This window comes from Fundulus heteroclitus, chromosome 7 (assembly GCF_011125445.2).
Source record: "Fundulus heteroclitus isolate FHET01 chromosome 7, MU-UCD_Fhet_4.1, whole genome shotgun sequence".
Taxonomy (NCBI): Eukaryota; Metazoa; Chordata; class Actinopteri; order Cyprinodontiformes; family Fundulidae; genus Fundulus; species Fundulus heteroclitus.
Genome location: NC_046367.1, coordinates 14,444,744 through 14,460,694, shown reverse-complemented (window position 1 = coordinate 14,460,694; position 15,951 = coordinate 14,444,744). Strand labels below are relative to the sequence as shown.

The following is a 15,951-nucleotide window of genomic DNA, read 5'->3' as shown; positions in this document are numbered from 1 at the left end:
AACTTAACCAGCGCAAAATCAAAAAACACATCCCTGGGGATAGTGACACTTAAAGCTTAATTTGTCAAACACCGTTATTTCTCAAAAGCTCTTTTTTCAGAACATATTTGTAACTGTTCCACACACTCTATTAAATTAATTTTACAAGCGGATAATTTCTATATGCAGAAACCTTCTGAGTTTTGTATCTGAAGCTGCTCTTGTTTACAGGCTATAGAAAGCCGAGTCATGCTATTTGTCTGTTTTAACCTGTGTTTCTAGACGGTAACAGCCATATCAGTTTTCTTATTTGCATACATTTAAAGTCACATAGATTACAGTTACCCATGCAAATCTGAAAAGAAGATAGACTCATGAACTGAATGGCATTTTGCTTTCCTTAAATGTCTAAAATAAAAGCCACAGTGCCATAGGGCGACTGTGGCTTGATGGATTGAGTAGTTGTCTGGCAACCAGAAGGTTGTGGGTTTGATTCTTGCTTCCCCTTGCCACATGTCGATGTGCCCTAGGGCAAGGCACTTAAACCCAAGTTGCCTACCGAGCTGCGTCTCAGTGTATAAATGTGAGAGCGATTGGGTGAATGTGGCTATAGTGTACAGCGCTTTGGGTGGTCAGCATGACTGGAAAAGCCCTATATAAGTTCAGTCTATTTACCATAGAACGAGGTTTTGACTACTGCACTTTTTTTTTTGTTTTAGGTCAGCAAGGGCCAACCAATATTTCCATATAACGGTCTTTCCCCATAATGTTCTCTATTTTGTGTGGCACCCCAATTCTGCCTGCAACAAAAGACCCCACAATCTTTTGCTGTCATCTGAATTTTTAACAGTTGGGTTGTTACAATGTTTTTAACTTTCCTTTTTTCCTTCAAATGTAACAATAGTTATCATGGAGCTTAAGCGGGATTTCAGTCTGAAGAAACTCTATTGCCTACCTCCATCCAATCAGAGACTCAGCCGCCTTCGTCACAAGCCTAACAGCTTTGAACTGCTCCTCCTCGAAGCCAATCAGCATCCTGGGTTCATCTTAAAAGAACTTCACATCCACGTCTCGGCCTTCTGCCCAGCGGCCAAACGGTGGCTCCTTCAACCTCGCCCCCATCAGAGTGTAATTCCTCCCGGACTCTTATGGATTTCCCGGTCATTCCTTAAAACGGTCCGGCAGAAGACCGCCATGTTGAGCCTGGTTCTGCCAGAGGTTTCTTCCTAAAGGGGAGTTTTTTCTCTCCATAGTCGCTTCATGCTTGCTCATCATGGACAGTTCATGCAAACCTGTGTTTATCCAAGTTGGACATCTAGCTCAAACAGATCATCATATGGACTGAACAAAACTTTGTTTATCTCCACTCCATCAACACTTTCAAGCCTGTGGGGAAATATCCCTGTTCTCATGCGCCTGCTTATGCATATTGAAGTATAATTCAGCGTTAATGTTTCCTGCCGAGGTCTAAGCGCCAAAGTCTTAAAATATTGTGTCAATAAAATTCTTCTAATTGTCTTTTCTATCCGTGTGAGTTTTTCAGATTGAAATGGCCAAACAATTCAAATTTAGTTTAACGTTCTCTCCATTAAGGTTTTTGTTCTTGTGTTTATCTGCAAACTGTAATCTGCCGTAACGGCTTCTATGTTCACTAAGAGGCCTTTCGGCCCATGTGGGCACGGGACTTGTTTCACTGTGGATCATGATACTCTGCAGCTTCTGCTTGGATCTCCGCAACATCTGCTGCTTTTGTTTCAGGTTCGATTTGCACATTGTCACACCAAAACACGCTCAACTCTTGGAAACAGAACCTGTCACATCACCCTCTATTGATTGATGCGGACCTAGAGCACCTTACAAGCTAAAACTTTGGAGATGCTCTGACCCGCTTGTCCAGCCGTCATTGTAAATCGTTCTCTAGTCGTGCCCTTTTGCTGTTTTTACTGCTTCTAACGTTTACTTTAAGGAGAAAATGTTCATAAATGAAGAAGTAATCTGTGTCGTTCATTTCACATTGGTGTCACCTTTCATAATGTTGTGCGTGATCAGTATATTTTTGGATGGTCATTGGTCGGCACATGCGGTTTTACCCCCATGCCCCACTCAGTGTTTGTTGCGTCCCAGCAGCTGAAAAAGAAGAGACAAAAGACCTCCCTGGTTTTCTATGGGGAGGCAAGAATTCCCTGAGTACCAATGACATCTGTTGTTGTTTCCTTCCATAGAGACCGGCATCACTAAGCACTGCTCAGGCAGACCTTGTTTGTTATCGGGTCAGCTAGAAACACTTCTGCCCGATGCATAGCGGCCACCTCTAAACAGCTGAGAAACATTTGTTTGTAAAGCGAAGATCACAACAACAACAAAAAAAAAAAGATTCTGTAAATGGATAATTTAGGTAACGTTAGTGTCAAGTCGAACCGATGGCGTAGACTGCTCAGGTGGCATGGACAAAAGATGAATGAGGAGGGCAAAGATGGAGGCAAGGATGGAGAGAAAAAAAACTCCTTTTGGAACAAGAAGTTTAACTTCAAGTGAGTAACTTATAATCTGACTCAAAGGCAAAAAAAAAAGAAAAAAGGTTTTGATTGCAATTAAAGATTCTCATGTTACCTGGGGTATTACCAAAGTAATACGAAACTATGAGAAAGCTTTTACTTCTTTTAAGTGTATATTTTCAGGCTTCATTTCTTCAAGAATCAATGAAGAGTTAAGATTGTGATTTCATTTTTTTTAAACTTCGTGGAAATATTATGTCTTGTTGTGTCTGTGTGTTTTATGCAAACTGGGTGCTTTCTGAGCCGCTTTCTGTCTCAAACAAATTCACCACAGTAATACATGGTAACGATGAAGATTGCTGACACTATAGAGTGATTGTTATCGAAACTAACTGGAAGTTTTTTTCTGTTATTCAGATTTTTAAAACTCTTAGAAATCCTGGGCTATGCAAAATATTTCCAACTCCTTGATTTTTTGTTTTATTTTATTTTTCATTTTTTCATTTTGTCATGTTACAACTACAAACATCAATGTATTTGTTTAGAATTTTCAGTGATAAACCCACACAAAGTCGTACTTAATTGTGGAGTAAGGCTAAAATTATTAACGATTTCCAAACTGTGTACAAAAAGAGAAAAGAGAGTAGTAAAAGTAAAGCCCTTCACAATTGTTTTAATAATGTCTTGCATGTCTATTTGCTCCAGTTTTTAACCCCCTGAGTCAATCTTTGTAGAACCACATGCCTCCAAATACAGCAGCAGATCCTTTGTTTCTTCTGGCTTCACACATCTAGAAACTAAATGTTCGTCTTTGCAAAATAGCTGAAGGGTTGTTTGGATGGAGAGCATTTGCTAGAAACAATTTTTAAGTCCTGCCACTCATTCTAAATCGGCTTTTGGTCTGAACTTTGGCTGGGCCAGTTTTCATATGCTTTGTATCTTAATTGTTGGGTTTAGTGTCAGTCCATCTTCACATCAAGTCTGACCAGCTTCTCGGCCCCTAAGGAAGAAAAGCATCCCTAAAGCATGATGCTTCCACAATGTGTCGTCTTGAGGATTGTGTTTACAGGCTGATGTGTAGTGTTAGTTTTTTGAGACACGATGTTTTGTATGAAGGCCAGAACGCTCAACTTTGACCTCATATGACCAGTTCCTTTTTCCACATGGTCGATGGGTTCCCTACACAGCTTGTGGTAAACTTTAAATCAGGACTTCTTCAGCAATGGCTTTTTTATTGCCAGATTAGAGGCCTATGTAACTAATAGTTCCCCTGTTGAAAGATTCTCCCGTCTGAGCTATGGATCTCTGCAGCTCCCTCAGAGTTACCATGGACCCCCTTGGTGCTTCCAAGGGGGTCCATGGACTTAATATAAAATGCATGGCACACTTTTCAAACTACCAGCTTTAAAATGTAAGTTGTACTCTTTACCGCCTGCTTCACATGTTTGCTTATCTCTATATTAGTCTGTCACATTAAATCCTGAAAGAATAGATTAAAGTTTGTCGTTGTAATGTGGAACAAAGTCAGAAAGGAGGAGTACCTTTGCAAAGCACAATATATTTAGAACGTATTTGATTTTTTTGGTCATACAAGTCATCATGGATTGTAGACATATAAATCCTTTTTTCTGTCTGTTTCTTTCTTCCACATCATGTCCCTCTCAGTTGGAGAGAGTGGACTATTGATCCTGCAGAGCATTTTTACTACATCTGGTTACAAGTGATGATAGTGCCCATTGTCTACAACTGGGTAATCATCATCTTAAGGTAAATATTGTCAGTGTGACAACTATCATGCTTTCATCATATTATAACTTGCAATGAACAGACATCCTGTGAGACCAAGTCTTGCTGGTTTTATTTTCTCAGGACCTGCTTCACAACGATTGGGCTGAACTATCTTCCTGTGTGGCTCACGCTGGACTATGTGTCAGACCTCATGTATGCCGCTGATATGACCGTCACTCTTCATACTGGTAAATACACTTCTTCTGATTTGATTTTAACTCTGCCTCCAAAAATAAATATAAGCAAACACTACAAATGCTACAAGGAAGAGCCTCACAAAAGCACTGGAACAATCAGACACAGTAATCTGCATTTATGTTTCGTTGCCAAAGACAACATCTGAAAATCTCTAAGCCACTATCAAAAGAGCAAGGCTTCACTTTCGTAAACATGTGGGCTACTCTCGAGCAAGTGTTTTTTAGATCTCCCTTTTAGGAATTAAACTGATTGCAGTGGGACACTACTTTAACCTACATGCCAGATTCGGCCTCCTTTACTAAGTTCAGTGAAGTTACAACATTAAAAACATAACATAAACCCAAATACCAACCTCTAAATCGTGTACAAAGAAATTTTAAAATGGAACAAAAACAATAATCAAACAGATGAGGTGTTAATTAATTGACGCTTAATTTACTGTTTTAGTTGTTTAACTCTGATTACTGCATGCAAATTATTAATCTAGCAAGCCAGATTGATAGTATGTAGCACTCTACGTTCTGCACATTATCAATCTGGGTCTGCTCCCATCTAATCTGTTCGTGGAAAGGAGGTACGTTCAGCAGAACTTGGGTGAACCGTTTTTGGTTCGGGCCCAAACAATTGGCATGGGAGCGGAACAAAATGTATTCTCGGGTGTTTGTGAATGCACAAATACTACAAGAACCCGGTTTGTAGGCAAGGTTAGTAAATCATTTCATGAATCTGAATTTTGCACAGTTACTGGCAGTTCTGGTAAATATGTCTAAAAAGCCATGCAAAAAAAACAACAACTTTGCAGCAGGAAAAATCAATATATAGCATGTATCCATGCTCTTGAGATACACTGGGAGAAAAACAGGGTAATGTGGTAAGTTCCTCCTTCCTGACATCCTTCCTTGTCACTTATCTGCAGGCTTCCTGGATCAAGGAATCCTCATCACGAACCTGACTCGCTTGAGGAAGCGCTACCTGCACTCCAAACAGTTCCTGTGGGACTTTGTTTCCCTGCTGCCCACTGACTTCCTCTACTTTGCCTTTGGCATTGAAACTCCCTTAGTGAGGATCAACCGCCTTCTGCGTATTCCACGGCTCAGTGAGGCCTTAGATCGCATGGAGACAAGAACCTCCTACCCCAACACTTTCCGCATCACAAAGCTCATGATCTACATCTTTGTGCTGATTCACTGGAATGCCTGCCTCTACTTTGCACTGTCTAATTACATTGGCTTTGGAAGTGATCGCTGGGTCTACCCCAACATCTCCAACCCGACGTTTGCCTCCATGCGGCGCCAGTACTTTTATTGCTTCTGGTTCTCGGCCCAGATTTTCACCACCGTAGGGGACACCCCTCTGCCAAGCAGGGAGGAGGAGTACTTATTCATGATTGCAGACCTGCTTATAGCTGTGCTGGTGTTCGCATCCATCGTTGGGAATGTTGGGAATGTCATCACGAGCTTGAGGGACAGAGACAATGTCTTTTTCCCCAACCATGAGTTGGTGAGTTACAGTGGGTAATACACTATTTGTCCCCTTGTAGATTTACTCTGTTATTCTTTTGTTTTTTTTTTTGTCAAACAAAGTCACTGACATCTGTCAGTCTATAAAACATTTCAACACAATTTCTAAGGCTTTTGGCAGACCACAGGGAGAAACAATATCCAGAAAAGGGAGGACATATGAAAGGGTGCTGAACGTTCCCTGGATTTGTCCACCAACCATAATTACTCCAAGAGTGTATCAAACACTCATCCAAGAGGTCACAAAAGAACCCATAAAAATGTTTAAAGTACTGCAGGAGGCATTACCTCTGTCATGTTAGAGTTCACAATTCAACAAATCATGGGCATGACATTTCCTCCATAGGACAGTATTGTTTTAACTGACAAGACAAAAGTGGGCAATTTTAATGTTGTGCACAATGTAACATCTGAACGAAGACAGAATATTATTTTGGACAAACATAATCTGATAGTCAAATATTAATTTGTATGATTTGATCCAATTTATGAGAACTATAAGCTATGCCCTCTAACAGAAAACCCTAAAAGATGCCCAGCCTTACCTTTGTGACTTTAAAGGAACTATACCTGAATTTATTTTTGTCTGGTTAAGAAAAATAGTTTTTTTGCAATGTATTAGTTAAAATATGTAATTTGATAGTAACCATTCACTAACTGATTCCGTGATCGAGCGAGTCCAGGCTTTTTTTTGTTGTTGAAATAAGCAACGAACTGGGGACAACCTGGGACAACTTTCATTCAGGAGACTGATAACTAAATGAGACTGATAAACTAAATGATATTCACATAAGTGAATATCATTTACTATAATTTATTTAAAAGAAAACAGAGAAAAATTCTGTTTGTGCACAAGCTTTAGTTTTGTGCGTGTTAAGGGTTTCAGTTGGTTCAGACCTAACTGTTCTCTTCACTCACAGTTTAAATTTGTGCAGAATCAGGTATAGTTTCTTTAAGGCCAACCACACTTGGGTTGTGCAGCAGGACAATGATCCAAAGTAGACCAGTAGGTCCACCAATTGATGGCTCAAACAAAACAAACAAATGGTAGGTATTGAACGGGCAAAAACTAGACTGAAATTCAATTGATAGTCTATGCCCTTAAACAGGCTGTTAATGCTTAAAATGTTTTAAATTTGGCTGTATTAAAACAGTTCTGGAAGGAAGTATGGACCAAATGTCCTCCACAGTGTCATAAAAGACTCATTGCCAGTTATCGCAAACACTTGATGCTTCAAGAATGGCACAAGCAGTAAGCATTAGGGGTATATTACTTATTAAATTGGGCCAGGTTTGTTTTGCTTTTCCATCCAAATAAATATATCAGAAATCCTTCATTGGAAAACTATTTTTTTTATTTACTCAGCTTGTATGACTTTAAAATGTATTTCATGATCTGAAATAAATTTGTAAAAAGGCAAAATCAGAAGAAATCTGAAAGGGAGCCAATACTTCTCCCTGAGAACATTCTAGTTCAGGTTTATAAAATATAAACTTCCTTAATTTCCCTTTCAGGTAAAAGCGTACCTGCGTAGCCACCACATTAGCAAGGAACTTCGCCAGCGCATCGACAACTGGTATCAGCATCTTCACATCAACAAGAAGATCATGCGGGAGAATGAAATCCTGCAACAGCTGCCGTTACACATGAGAACAGAGATCGCCGTCAGCGTCCACCTTCCAACACTTACTAAAGTTACCATCTTCCAGAACTGTGAGACGAGTCTGCTGGAGGAGCTGGTCCTTAAACTCACACCTCAGGTTGGGGGAGGCTAACACATAGAAGTCAACAGGGATTCAGATTGTGCCTTATGAATTAGTAACATAGTGACAAAAATCTATGAGAAAGACTGGGAATGATTTTAAAAGACAGATTTTTGTTTGAAGTTTGGTTTTCGTCATTAAACACAGAAATGAGCAAATGTTATGGCGCCTCCATACATTTTTTCATTTTGGTGCTAGAATACAGCTAGCAGCATTTGTTTAACATTATTACAACAGATTCTGCTACAAATTGGCTGGTCATTGGAATAACACAGTTTTACTCTCAGTAATCCGTGAGTGGTAATGGGTGGTAAGAAGGTTAAAAAAAAATCAAATTTTGACTTTCGTTCAGTGATGGCACCATGCCTAAGTGCTTCCAAGTTGTAATCACAACACCATCCAGTGTAGAAGCTGATACTGGGAGACAGAAACTTGAATTTAGCTATTTTCAATATCATCATAATCAATAACAACAACAACAACAAATTTATTTAGAAAGCGCTTTAACAGCAGCCACAGCTGACATAAAGTGCTGAACATCAAAAGCAATAAAATTACATTAGACTCTCTCGATTTGATCTTAAATGTCTTTGCTATGACATCTCTGTTTCTAACAGCACATTTAAAACACATTATCTCTTGTTGCACATCAGGTTTGGGAACTTCTTGTATTTCACACAGTTTACTTTTTCTCTCCATGGTAAGAGTTTGCTAGCATATAGCTTTAGCCTTACTATAGCTTCCTCACCTATCCTTCTGTTAGCTTCTCCAGCTCTGTCTAAGTCTCCCCCTCTCTCCTGCTCTCTCTTTCTGATGTGGCTCTACGCTCTTACAGGAGGAGTGAATGCTGCTTGTCAAGCCTCAATGCAGTCTGCTGGGTTTCCTTAGATAGGAAACTTTTTGACTAATCTGTCTGTATGATTTGATTGAATTTGTCTTTTGCCTTGAGATTACATGTGTTGTGAATTGCCGCTATATAACTAAAATTGAATAGAATTGAATTGAAAATAGAAAACTAAGCACACAATAATACATTAAGAAACTTGCTACTAAACACAATGAAACAATGCAAAAACAGATAAAAACAATACCAGTACAAATTAAGTGAAATCAAATCTCAGTTGGGTTCAAGGCCACTAAGTAAAAGTATGTTTTCAAATGAGTTTTAAAAATATCAGTGAAGTGTTTAAAAATTAAGCAAGAAAAGAGCACAGAAAGTGTGAGAGGCTTTGTTTCATGTATTCATCTAAGCATTTTGGCTTTTCTTTCAGAATGCTGATTAAACTTAGGAGGACACATCAGCAAATATCAGAAGGATGATCATTTCTGTTGTAGGATTCTCAAGAGTCGAGTTTGGTCAAGGAACATGCAGGATTAGGACATACTGGTTTTCCAGATATTTCAGGCGATGATGTTTCCTGTAGGTAGTCCTAACAGTGCTAATTGCTCATCTAAGGCCATAAAGAGGGTTTAAAATGTAAATTATGTAATAATTTTGTCTTTTTTTTTTTTGCTGTAAATAGTTTGATTTTGTTTTTAGTAAACACTTTGGCATCATAACTTTATTTTCGAGTAAATATTTGAGATGATAACTACCGTTTAATTTCTCCAGAAAGTACAGGAAGTTTTCGTTTTTAATGTTAGTTATAGTGCTTAAACAGGAGGCATAATTGGTCAAAATCTGCCAAAGAATCTCTGATCAATGCAACAATAATGAAATGAATTATATTTTTCTTCTTTAAATGTGGGTTCCTTTTGACTAAATGGTTGACAACAGCCTTGCTTCCCTAATCTGAAATACTCTGACCCTTAACCCCTGACCTACCTAATCTTGCTAATATTGCATTACCTTTTAAGACTTGGTATCTCGTGCCTTTTTTTGTCTTGCAGGTGTTCAGCCCAGGAGAATATGTTTGCAGGAAGGGAGATGTGGGTCATGAAATGTACATCATCAAAGAAGGGAAACTGGCAGTTGTGGCAGATGATGGTGTCACAGAATTTGCCGTGCTGGGTGCGGGAAATTTCTTTGGAGAAATTAGTATCCTAAACATCAAAGGTAGGATAAAGGCCCTGCGCAGTTTCTTGTGGCATTTGATATACATACATGATTCAATGTACATATAAAGAAGAACACATTTTCTTTCTATAAAGTGCAACAACAAAAAAAAATGTTGGTCAAGCATACAATCAAACAAATAAACATAAAAATGTGTGACTTGAAATCCAAAGAATAATGATGAGTTATATATGTATATGTATATATGATATAATGATATAAATATAACTATATATATATATATATATATATATATATATATATATATATATATATATATATATATATATATATATATATATGAAAATACATAAACCATTAAGATAACCACTAGGGGGTGCTATGGTGTCATGAAACAGAAAGTCTTGTGTTAAGTGACACAAGATGTATTTTGTGTAATTTTGGCCAATAAATGCTGTGTCCTACAACAACATACATAGTAATAACAATAAAAGTTACACAAACCACTTTATATTTTTAACCCAAATGTAAAATTAATTTGATCAGAGTCAGCCTTAGGAGTTGAGTTGGAATGTGAAGATATTTATAGCAAGAATGTGGAACATGACCTCTGCAACCAAACCTAAAGAGATTTTATCTCTCTTTCCCTCTGTGTGTGACAATAACAGAAATAGATGATAATTTGCGAGAACATTGGAATTCTGGAATTTGTTTGCCCTGGTATGAAAACACTTGAATAAATAAATGCTCCTTTTGCCTTCATCAAGGTAACAAGTTGGGTAACCGTCGCACTGCCAACATCAAAAGCATCGGCCACTCTGACCTGTTCAGCCTGTCCAAAGAGGACTTGACTGATGTGCTGTCTGAGTTTCCTGCAGCCAAGCGTCACCTGGAGGAGAAAGGCCGGCAGATCCTTGTCAAGATGGGCATGTTGGAAGAAAGGACTGACGTGGTGGAGCCGGAGGCCGAAAAAGTTGAAACAAAGATAAAAAGGCTGGAGAGCATCCTGGAAGAACTGCAGACCAAACTAGCTCGTCTCATGGTGGAGTTGGAGTCAAGCAACAGGAAGATGAGGGCCAGAGTGGAGCAGCTGGAGCTGCGGGTTGCAATGCTGGATACTCAGCTGCCACATGATGGACAAGGAGGAGAGGGATCACTGGGAAGAGAAGAGGGTGTTGGAGGAGAAGCTGACTGGGTGCGAGAGGAGGCAGAGGGAGAGGAGGAGAAGGATGTAGATGAAAAGGGGAAAACACATGATGATGATGATGACGTGACTAAGGAAGGGGACGGCGAGAGCACTAAAAGTGCAAAGGACGAAGGTGACAGAGTAATGGAGGGAAATAAATTTGTCATGAAGGATGCAAACAGTCTGAAAGATAATATACATGATGGAAAGAAAATCAGAGAAAAAGCAGACGACAGGCCTGGGAAAGGTGACGGAGCTGAGATTGAATCAAATACTGAAAAAGGAGACACATCTGGTGAAGGAGAAGATGAGGAGAGCACAACAAAGACCAAAAGAGAATCGGATGAAAAATCAACACAGGACTGAGATTAAAACTATATATATATATATTTTTATATATATATATATACACACACACACACACGTTTGCAGAGGGCAGTGTGCATGAAACGTTTGTGAAGGACCACGGAGAGGAATATTCTAAATATATCGTGGAGGCTTTTTCACCTCACTAAAAATACCGCTGCAATACATCAACCATCCGCTAGATGACAGCATTGAATTTCCCCGCAATTTCCCGCAAGACAAATTTAACACCTTAACTTATTGTAACATTCTGTCGTGTTTCTCGGTGCGTCACAAAAATCCCATATGTGTGTGTGCATATACATATATATCTTGTGTGTGTGTGTGTGTGTGTGTGTGTGTGTGTGTGTTTAATGTACTTGTACAGAAAACTGTATTGCAAATATTTACATGATATCAGTGTTCTTTTTTGTCATGTGTTATGTAACGTAATCTATGCATAATTTTCATATCTTTTATGTAATCTTTGTAAAAATGTGATCAATTTGACCTGTGTTTTTTTTCTCTTCCAAAGTTAGAGTTTGTGCTATCAGCTTAAATAAAACTAAATTAGATCAAATTAAACCAAACGACACGAGTACTGTCTTCTGGAGTGGTTTTTCATCAATATTGCTTGAAATTCAAATTGTCGATTTGTCTTTTTTTTTTTTTTTTTTTTTTTTTTACTTTTTTTTTGACGAAGATAAAAAATACAACACAATTCTAGCCAACACACTCTATTCTGGTTCAGCTTTTATTACTTCCCATATTATATGATTATCTATTTATTCTAGACCAGGGGTTCCCAAACTTTTCACCCTAAAACCCCCGAAATAGCAGCGCCAGAGACTGGTGGTGACCCCAATTTTTTGTTCATTTTGAGAATAAAGTCATAATATCCCGAGAATAAAGTCGTAAAATGAGAATAAAGCATAAAGTCACCCGGGGCTCCGACCCTCACTTTGGGAATCCCTAAACTACACTGTGCATCTCAAATCCCAGTAAGAAGTTGTTGGGTTTTTTGGTGATTATTATTATTTAATTTTTTTTTTATGAAATGAAATGAAATTGAACCAAACCACCTATCTTCCGAACTGCAGTTATCTAATTGTATACTTGGATTTATTTAGGTTTTGATAAATAAATGTCATACCACCCACCTGTCTTCTGCAGTGCATTTGGTTTTGGCTTAGGCTACTAAATTCCTCTTCAGTAAATCTTTATATTTTGAAGGGTCATTTTATGCAAAATTACAACTACAGCATATCACTAATGATATACATCTTAAAGAGCCATTTTTGCTCATATCCTTCCACCTAAAGTAATGCTTAATCTAAATAATTTCCTCGGGTTGTCTTCTGCAAAAAAAATAAAAAATGACAGACTGGCCCTTTAATGACGCAGGGCTTACGCACTTCCCGGAGGTGCAGTGGGGACGCAGGCCCCACCGATTCAACAGAGCTGCTCAGAGAGGCACTTCCTAATAACAAAGCCCGGTTTGGACGTTATTTTCATGGAGTACTACACCTAAAACATATGGAGAGTCAAGAGGAAACGCCAATCATCTACACCATGGAAAACAAGCCGATTGTAACATGTAAGCGATTGATAAAACGAGGCTGCTAGCTTCACTTTTCCTTCTCCTGACAGTTAGCCTGCTAGCTACAAGCATTAGCTCCTTTTAGCTGAGCTGGCTGTCACCCTCAGCTTGGCTACGCTGCCTATGTGGCGACTTCATTTCTCGCCGACCCATTGTAGTACGCGCATAATAAGCTTTCGGCTGTTGTCACCAAACTGTGTCGTCAAAACGCGGTGTTTCCTTTAGGCAGCTTAAAGCGTCGCTGTTTGAACAGGCCGAGCTAACGACAGAACGTCACGTCTAATTTCTGCGGCTCTGGGAAGGATAGCGTCCGGTTCACCGCCATCCCTGCGGCTGTTTTCCCCTTGCTCGCAGCCGGGACGCCGTTCCCCCCCGCATGACGTTTGAGACCGGGTCGCCATTCATAAATCCCCCGGGTGTCTACTGCAGGCTTGTTAGGGAGGTTATTTTAGGAGGGCACGTCAGCTGCACCTCTCACCGCAGACTGCTCCATTTTTAGCACCTCTCCCCGGTGCAGGAGGGCACAGAAAGTCTGGGTATTAAACTTAAGGAAGTTGATAAGTCAATTTGGCAGCAGGCTATTGGGATCTGGCGTGCAGATGGGAGGTGTAAAGCACGCGGTGCCCGTGGGCATTCAAGTAAACACTCGGTGGTCCTCCTGAATCACGTTTTGACCCAGCAGTACAGTTTTAGTCCATAACACTGTCAGATATCAGAATCTGATTCCAGTTTCTTTGGTGATGAGATGTCAAATACTGAAACTTTGATAAGCACTCCTAACTGTTTTTTTTTTTTTCTCTACAAACTCAACCAACTTTTTTTAGGTTTAAATTACATAAAGGTATTAGGCTTGTCAATGCATAAATCCCCTATAGTGTTCCGCTACCCTTATTCATGGATCTGCATGATTATTGTTGCTGTTGTTATTATCATTATTAATAATAATAATAAAGACGGACAAAATAAATAAAAATGTACTGGAAAATCTTGCCACTGTCAATTGTGGAGATTTTGTGCCAGTAAACCTACCAGTCTAAGCATTAAAAGAAAGGAGTTAGGAAAATAAAGAAAGTGATCGTTAATCCCATCACTTCTGAAAAGTGTTTTAGAACTTTACTTATTTTTTGCTTTTTACTCTTATTTTTAAGCTGAAATGGATTTAAAATGTGTACTTTTAAAATACCAAGTAAACCTGTTTTCCATTGCGTGACACAAGTCTACCTAGACCATGTTAGCTGGCTAGTGAAGCTAATCTGTTCAACCCGCAGTTGGCTGCTTACAGACATAGTCAGAGTGATGGTTTCCCTCTTTCAGCGCAGCTAACCAGATGTGCGCAGAAGCAGGTTGGGGAGGGGCAGCGCCGTGGTACTCTGAGCTTCATTCAACAGGAGAAAACGCCGGTTGTTCCGTCACTTTTCCTGGCATCTCTTTGAAAGGACCTCTGTGGTGTTGTGTTGGTGATGCGAACTGGTCTGAGGACCTCGGAAAACATGCATGCCCATTAGCCTGCCTGCGCCTAATGTGGAATGCACCAGAAACTAAGACTAATGACGGTGGGTGAGAACTAGAATATACAACAAAAAAAAAAAAAAAATCAAAGACCTTAGGATCTCTGGGATATGTCTCGTTAGTTTTGGATCATTTTGTGTTTCTGTTTTTGTAATTTAGGCCCTTCCTAAATTAGTCTGTAGTGCACCTAACGGTATGGGAGCGAGGTCAGGGTCACAGTTGTCATATGCCGATCTGGCCTGGCGATCTGCGGCGGTTCAGGATTAATGGACGGCTTAGATATGTCTTCCCAAATCTTGTGCAGTAAAAACCCAATCTTGTAATTCTGCATTAAAGACTTGGCATTAGAGTGTGCATCTAAATCAGTTTTTTGGGGGGACAAATCCACTTGGACTTGGATCTCAAACATGATTTGGCCTTATCTGATTGTGTTTGACTCTGGCTGCTGGAGGCTGTTCAAAGTTCAGTTTTGGTCTGAGTGCCCCGAAGCTTCAGGAGCCTTTTTTAAAAGAAAAGCGACAAATCACCTTACACATGCTGCCGGTCACCAGTGTTTCTAGTCGGGTAGCTTTCTGATTTACGCTATCAGATTTCGCCGACTCGTACCGCACTGTGAGCAAAGACCACCAGATGGTCGTTTCTCCTCCAGGTAGAAATATAAGGCATTCTGCCGGTCGGCACGTTTTATAATTTCGTAGTTTGGTTGCTAGCGATGCGCGGTGTACCAACGTTCATCTTTTATTCATTAAAAGAAAGGAACATTTACCGCCGCAGAGGCGTTTAGTCAAGCTTTGTCAACACACAAAGTCACATATGTTGGCATTTCTTTTATTTCCGCAATGAGGAAATAATAGATCGGATCATGTTCCTTTTTTCTGTTCCCGGGTGATCCGAGATGCAACTCTGTAGCCTCCACAGCTGATTTCATTCACTGAAAACAATTGTATCTTCAGATCAGGATTTTTTTTTTTTGTGCCACAGATACCAATAGGAGTCAGTAAAGAATAGGATCTTGCCAAAACGGATTCCAAGTTTTAATTATCATGATAATCACTTCAATGTGCAGTAAAAAAACAATCAATCTTCCATCGGTGTTAAAGGTTCTGCAGTAGTACGGGGATTGTGCCGTTCTTCGCCGTTTGTCCTCTCAGCAGCAGATATTTTGTCCCCATCAGAGTGTCTGCAGGTCAGCCTTAGTATGCTGCTACGACAAGGGTTGAAATCTGGTAGAAAGGCTATTATAATGCTCTGAAAACACACTTCGCCTGAAATGCTCAGCGCTCGGTTATTTTGTTTGCCGTGGATCTGGCTCTCCAGCTGCGATCTTCAGTCAACTCCAGTTTGATGCTGTTTCTGTGCAGAGCGGTTTGTTGAAGTGGTACGCTAAAATTAGCTTGTTGGTGCCGGAGTTTGACGGAGCATGTCGATCACTGTTGTTCCAGTTTGTGCACAAATCTTTCAGAAAAAGCTTCGCTCAGCCAGGTTGAGCTGGATAAATATGGGCAAAACGCTCAGAACAGGTCACTCAAACACACAGAGATGCTGCTGTC

General features: G+C 39.7%; 2 protein-coding genes across 2 annotated transcripts in view; both read left to right on the top strand.

Annotated features, from left to right (window-relative positions):
* The first annotated feature begins 2,243 nt into the window (after positions 1 to 2,243).
* Positions 2,244 to 11,603, top strand: cnga4 (cyclic nucleotide gated channel subunit alpha 4). The gene is made up of 7 exons (XM_012868464.3): positions 2,244 to 2,510; positions 4,140 to 4,241; positions 4,344 to 4,450; positions 5,377 to 5,960; positions 7,496 to 7,741; positions 9,635 to 9,800; positions 10,529 to 11,603. Exons 1-7 carry the CDS (start codon positions 2,362 to 2,364, stop codon positions 11,311 to 11,313), a joined length of 2,139 nt encoding a protein of 712 aa, XP_012723918.3. The 5' UTR covers positions 2,244 to 2,361; the 3' UTR covers positions 11,314 to 11,603.
* A 1,225-nt stretch (positions 11,604 to 12,828) lies between these two features.
* trappc10 (trafficking protein particle complex 10) overlaps positions 12,829 to 15,951 on the top strand; it is a 32,679-nt gene continuing 29,556 nt past the window's right edge. Inside the window, exon 1 of the mRNA XM_012868522.3 lies at positions 12,829 to 12,889. Coding sequence (XP_012723976.2) covers positions 12,829 to 12,889 — 61 coding nt within the window. The remainder of the gene's footprint in view (positions 12,890 to 15,951) is intronic.

Excerpts from the sequence above, each read along its gene's own strand:
- cnga4 (XM_012868464.3), top strand. The coding sequence starts at position 2,362 with ATGGATAATTTAGGTAACGTTAGTGTCAAGTCGAACCGATGGCGTAGA. Across the intron at positions 7,742-9,634 it reads TCCTTAAACTCACACCTCAG|GTGTTCAGCCCAGGAGAATA; the intron begins GTTGGGGGAGGC and ends TTTGTCTTGCAG. Across the intron at positions 9,801-10,528 it reads TAGTATCCTAAACATCAAAG|GTAACAAGTTGGGTAACCGT; the intron begins GTAGGATAAAGG and ends GCCTTCATCAAG.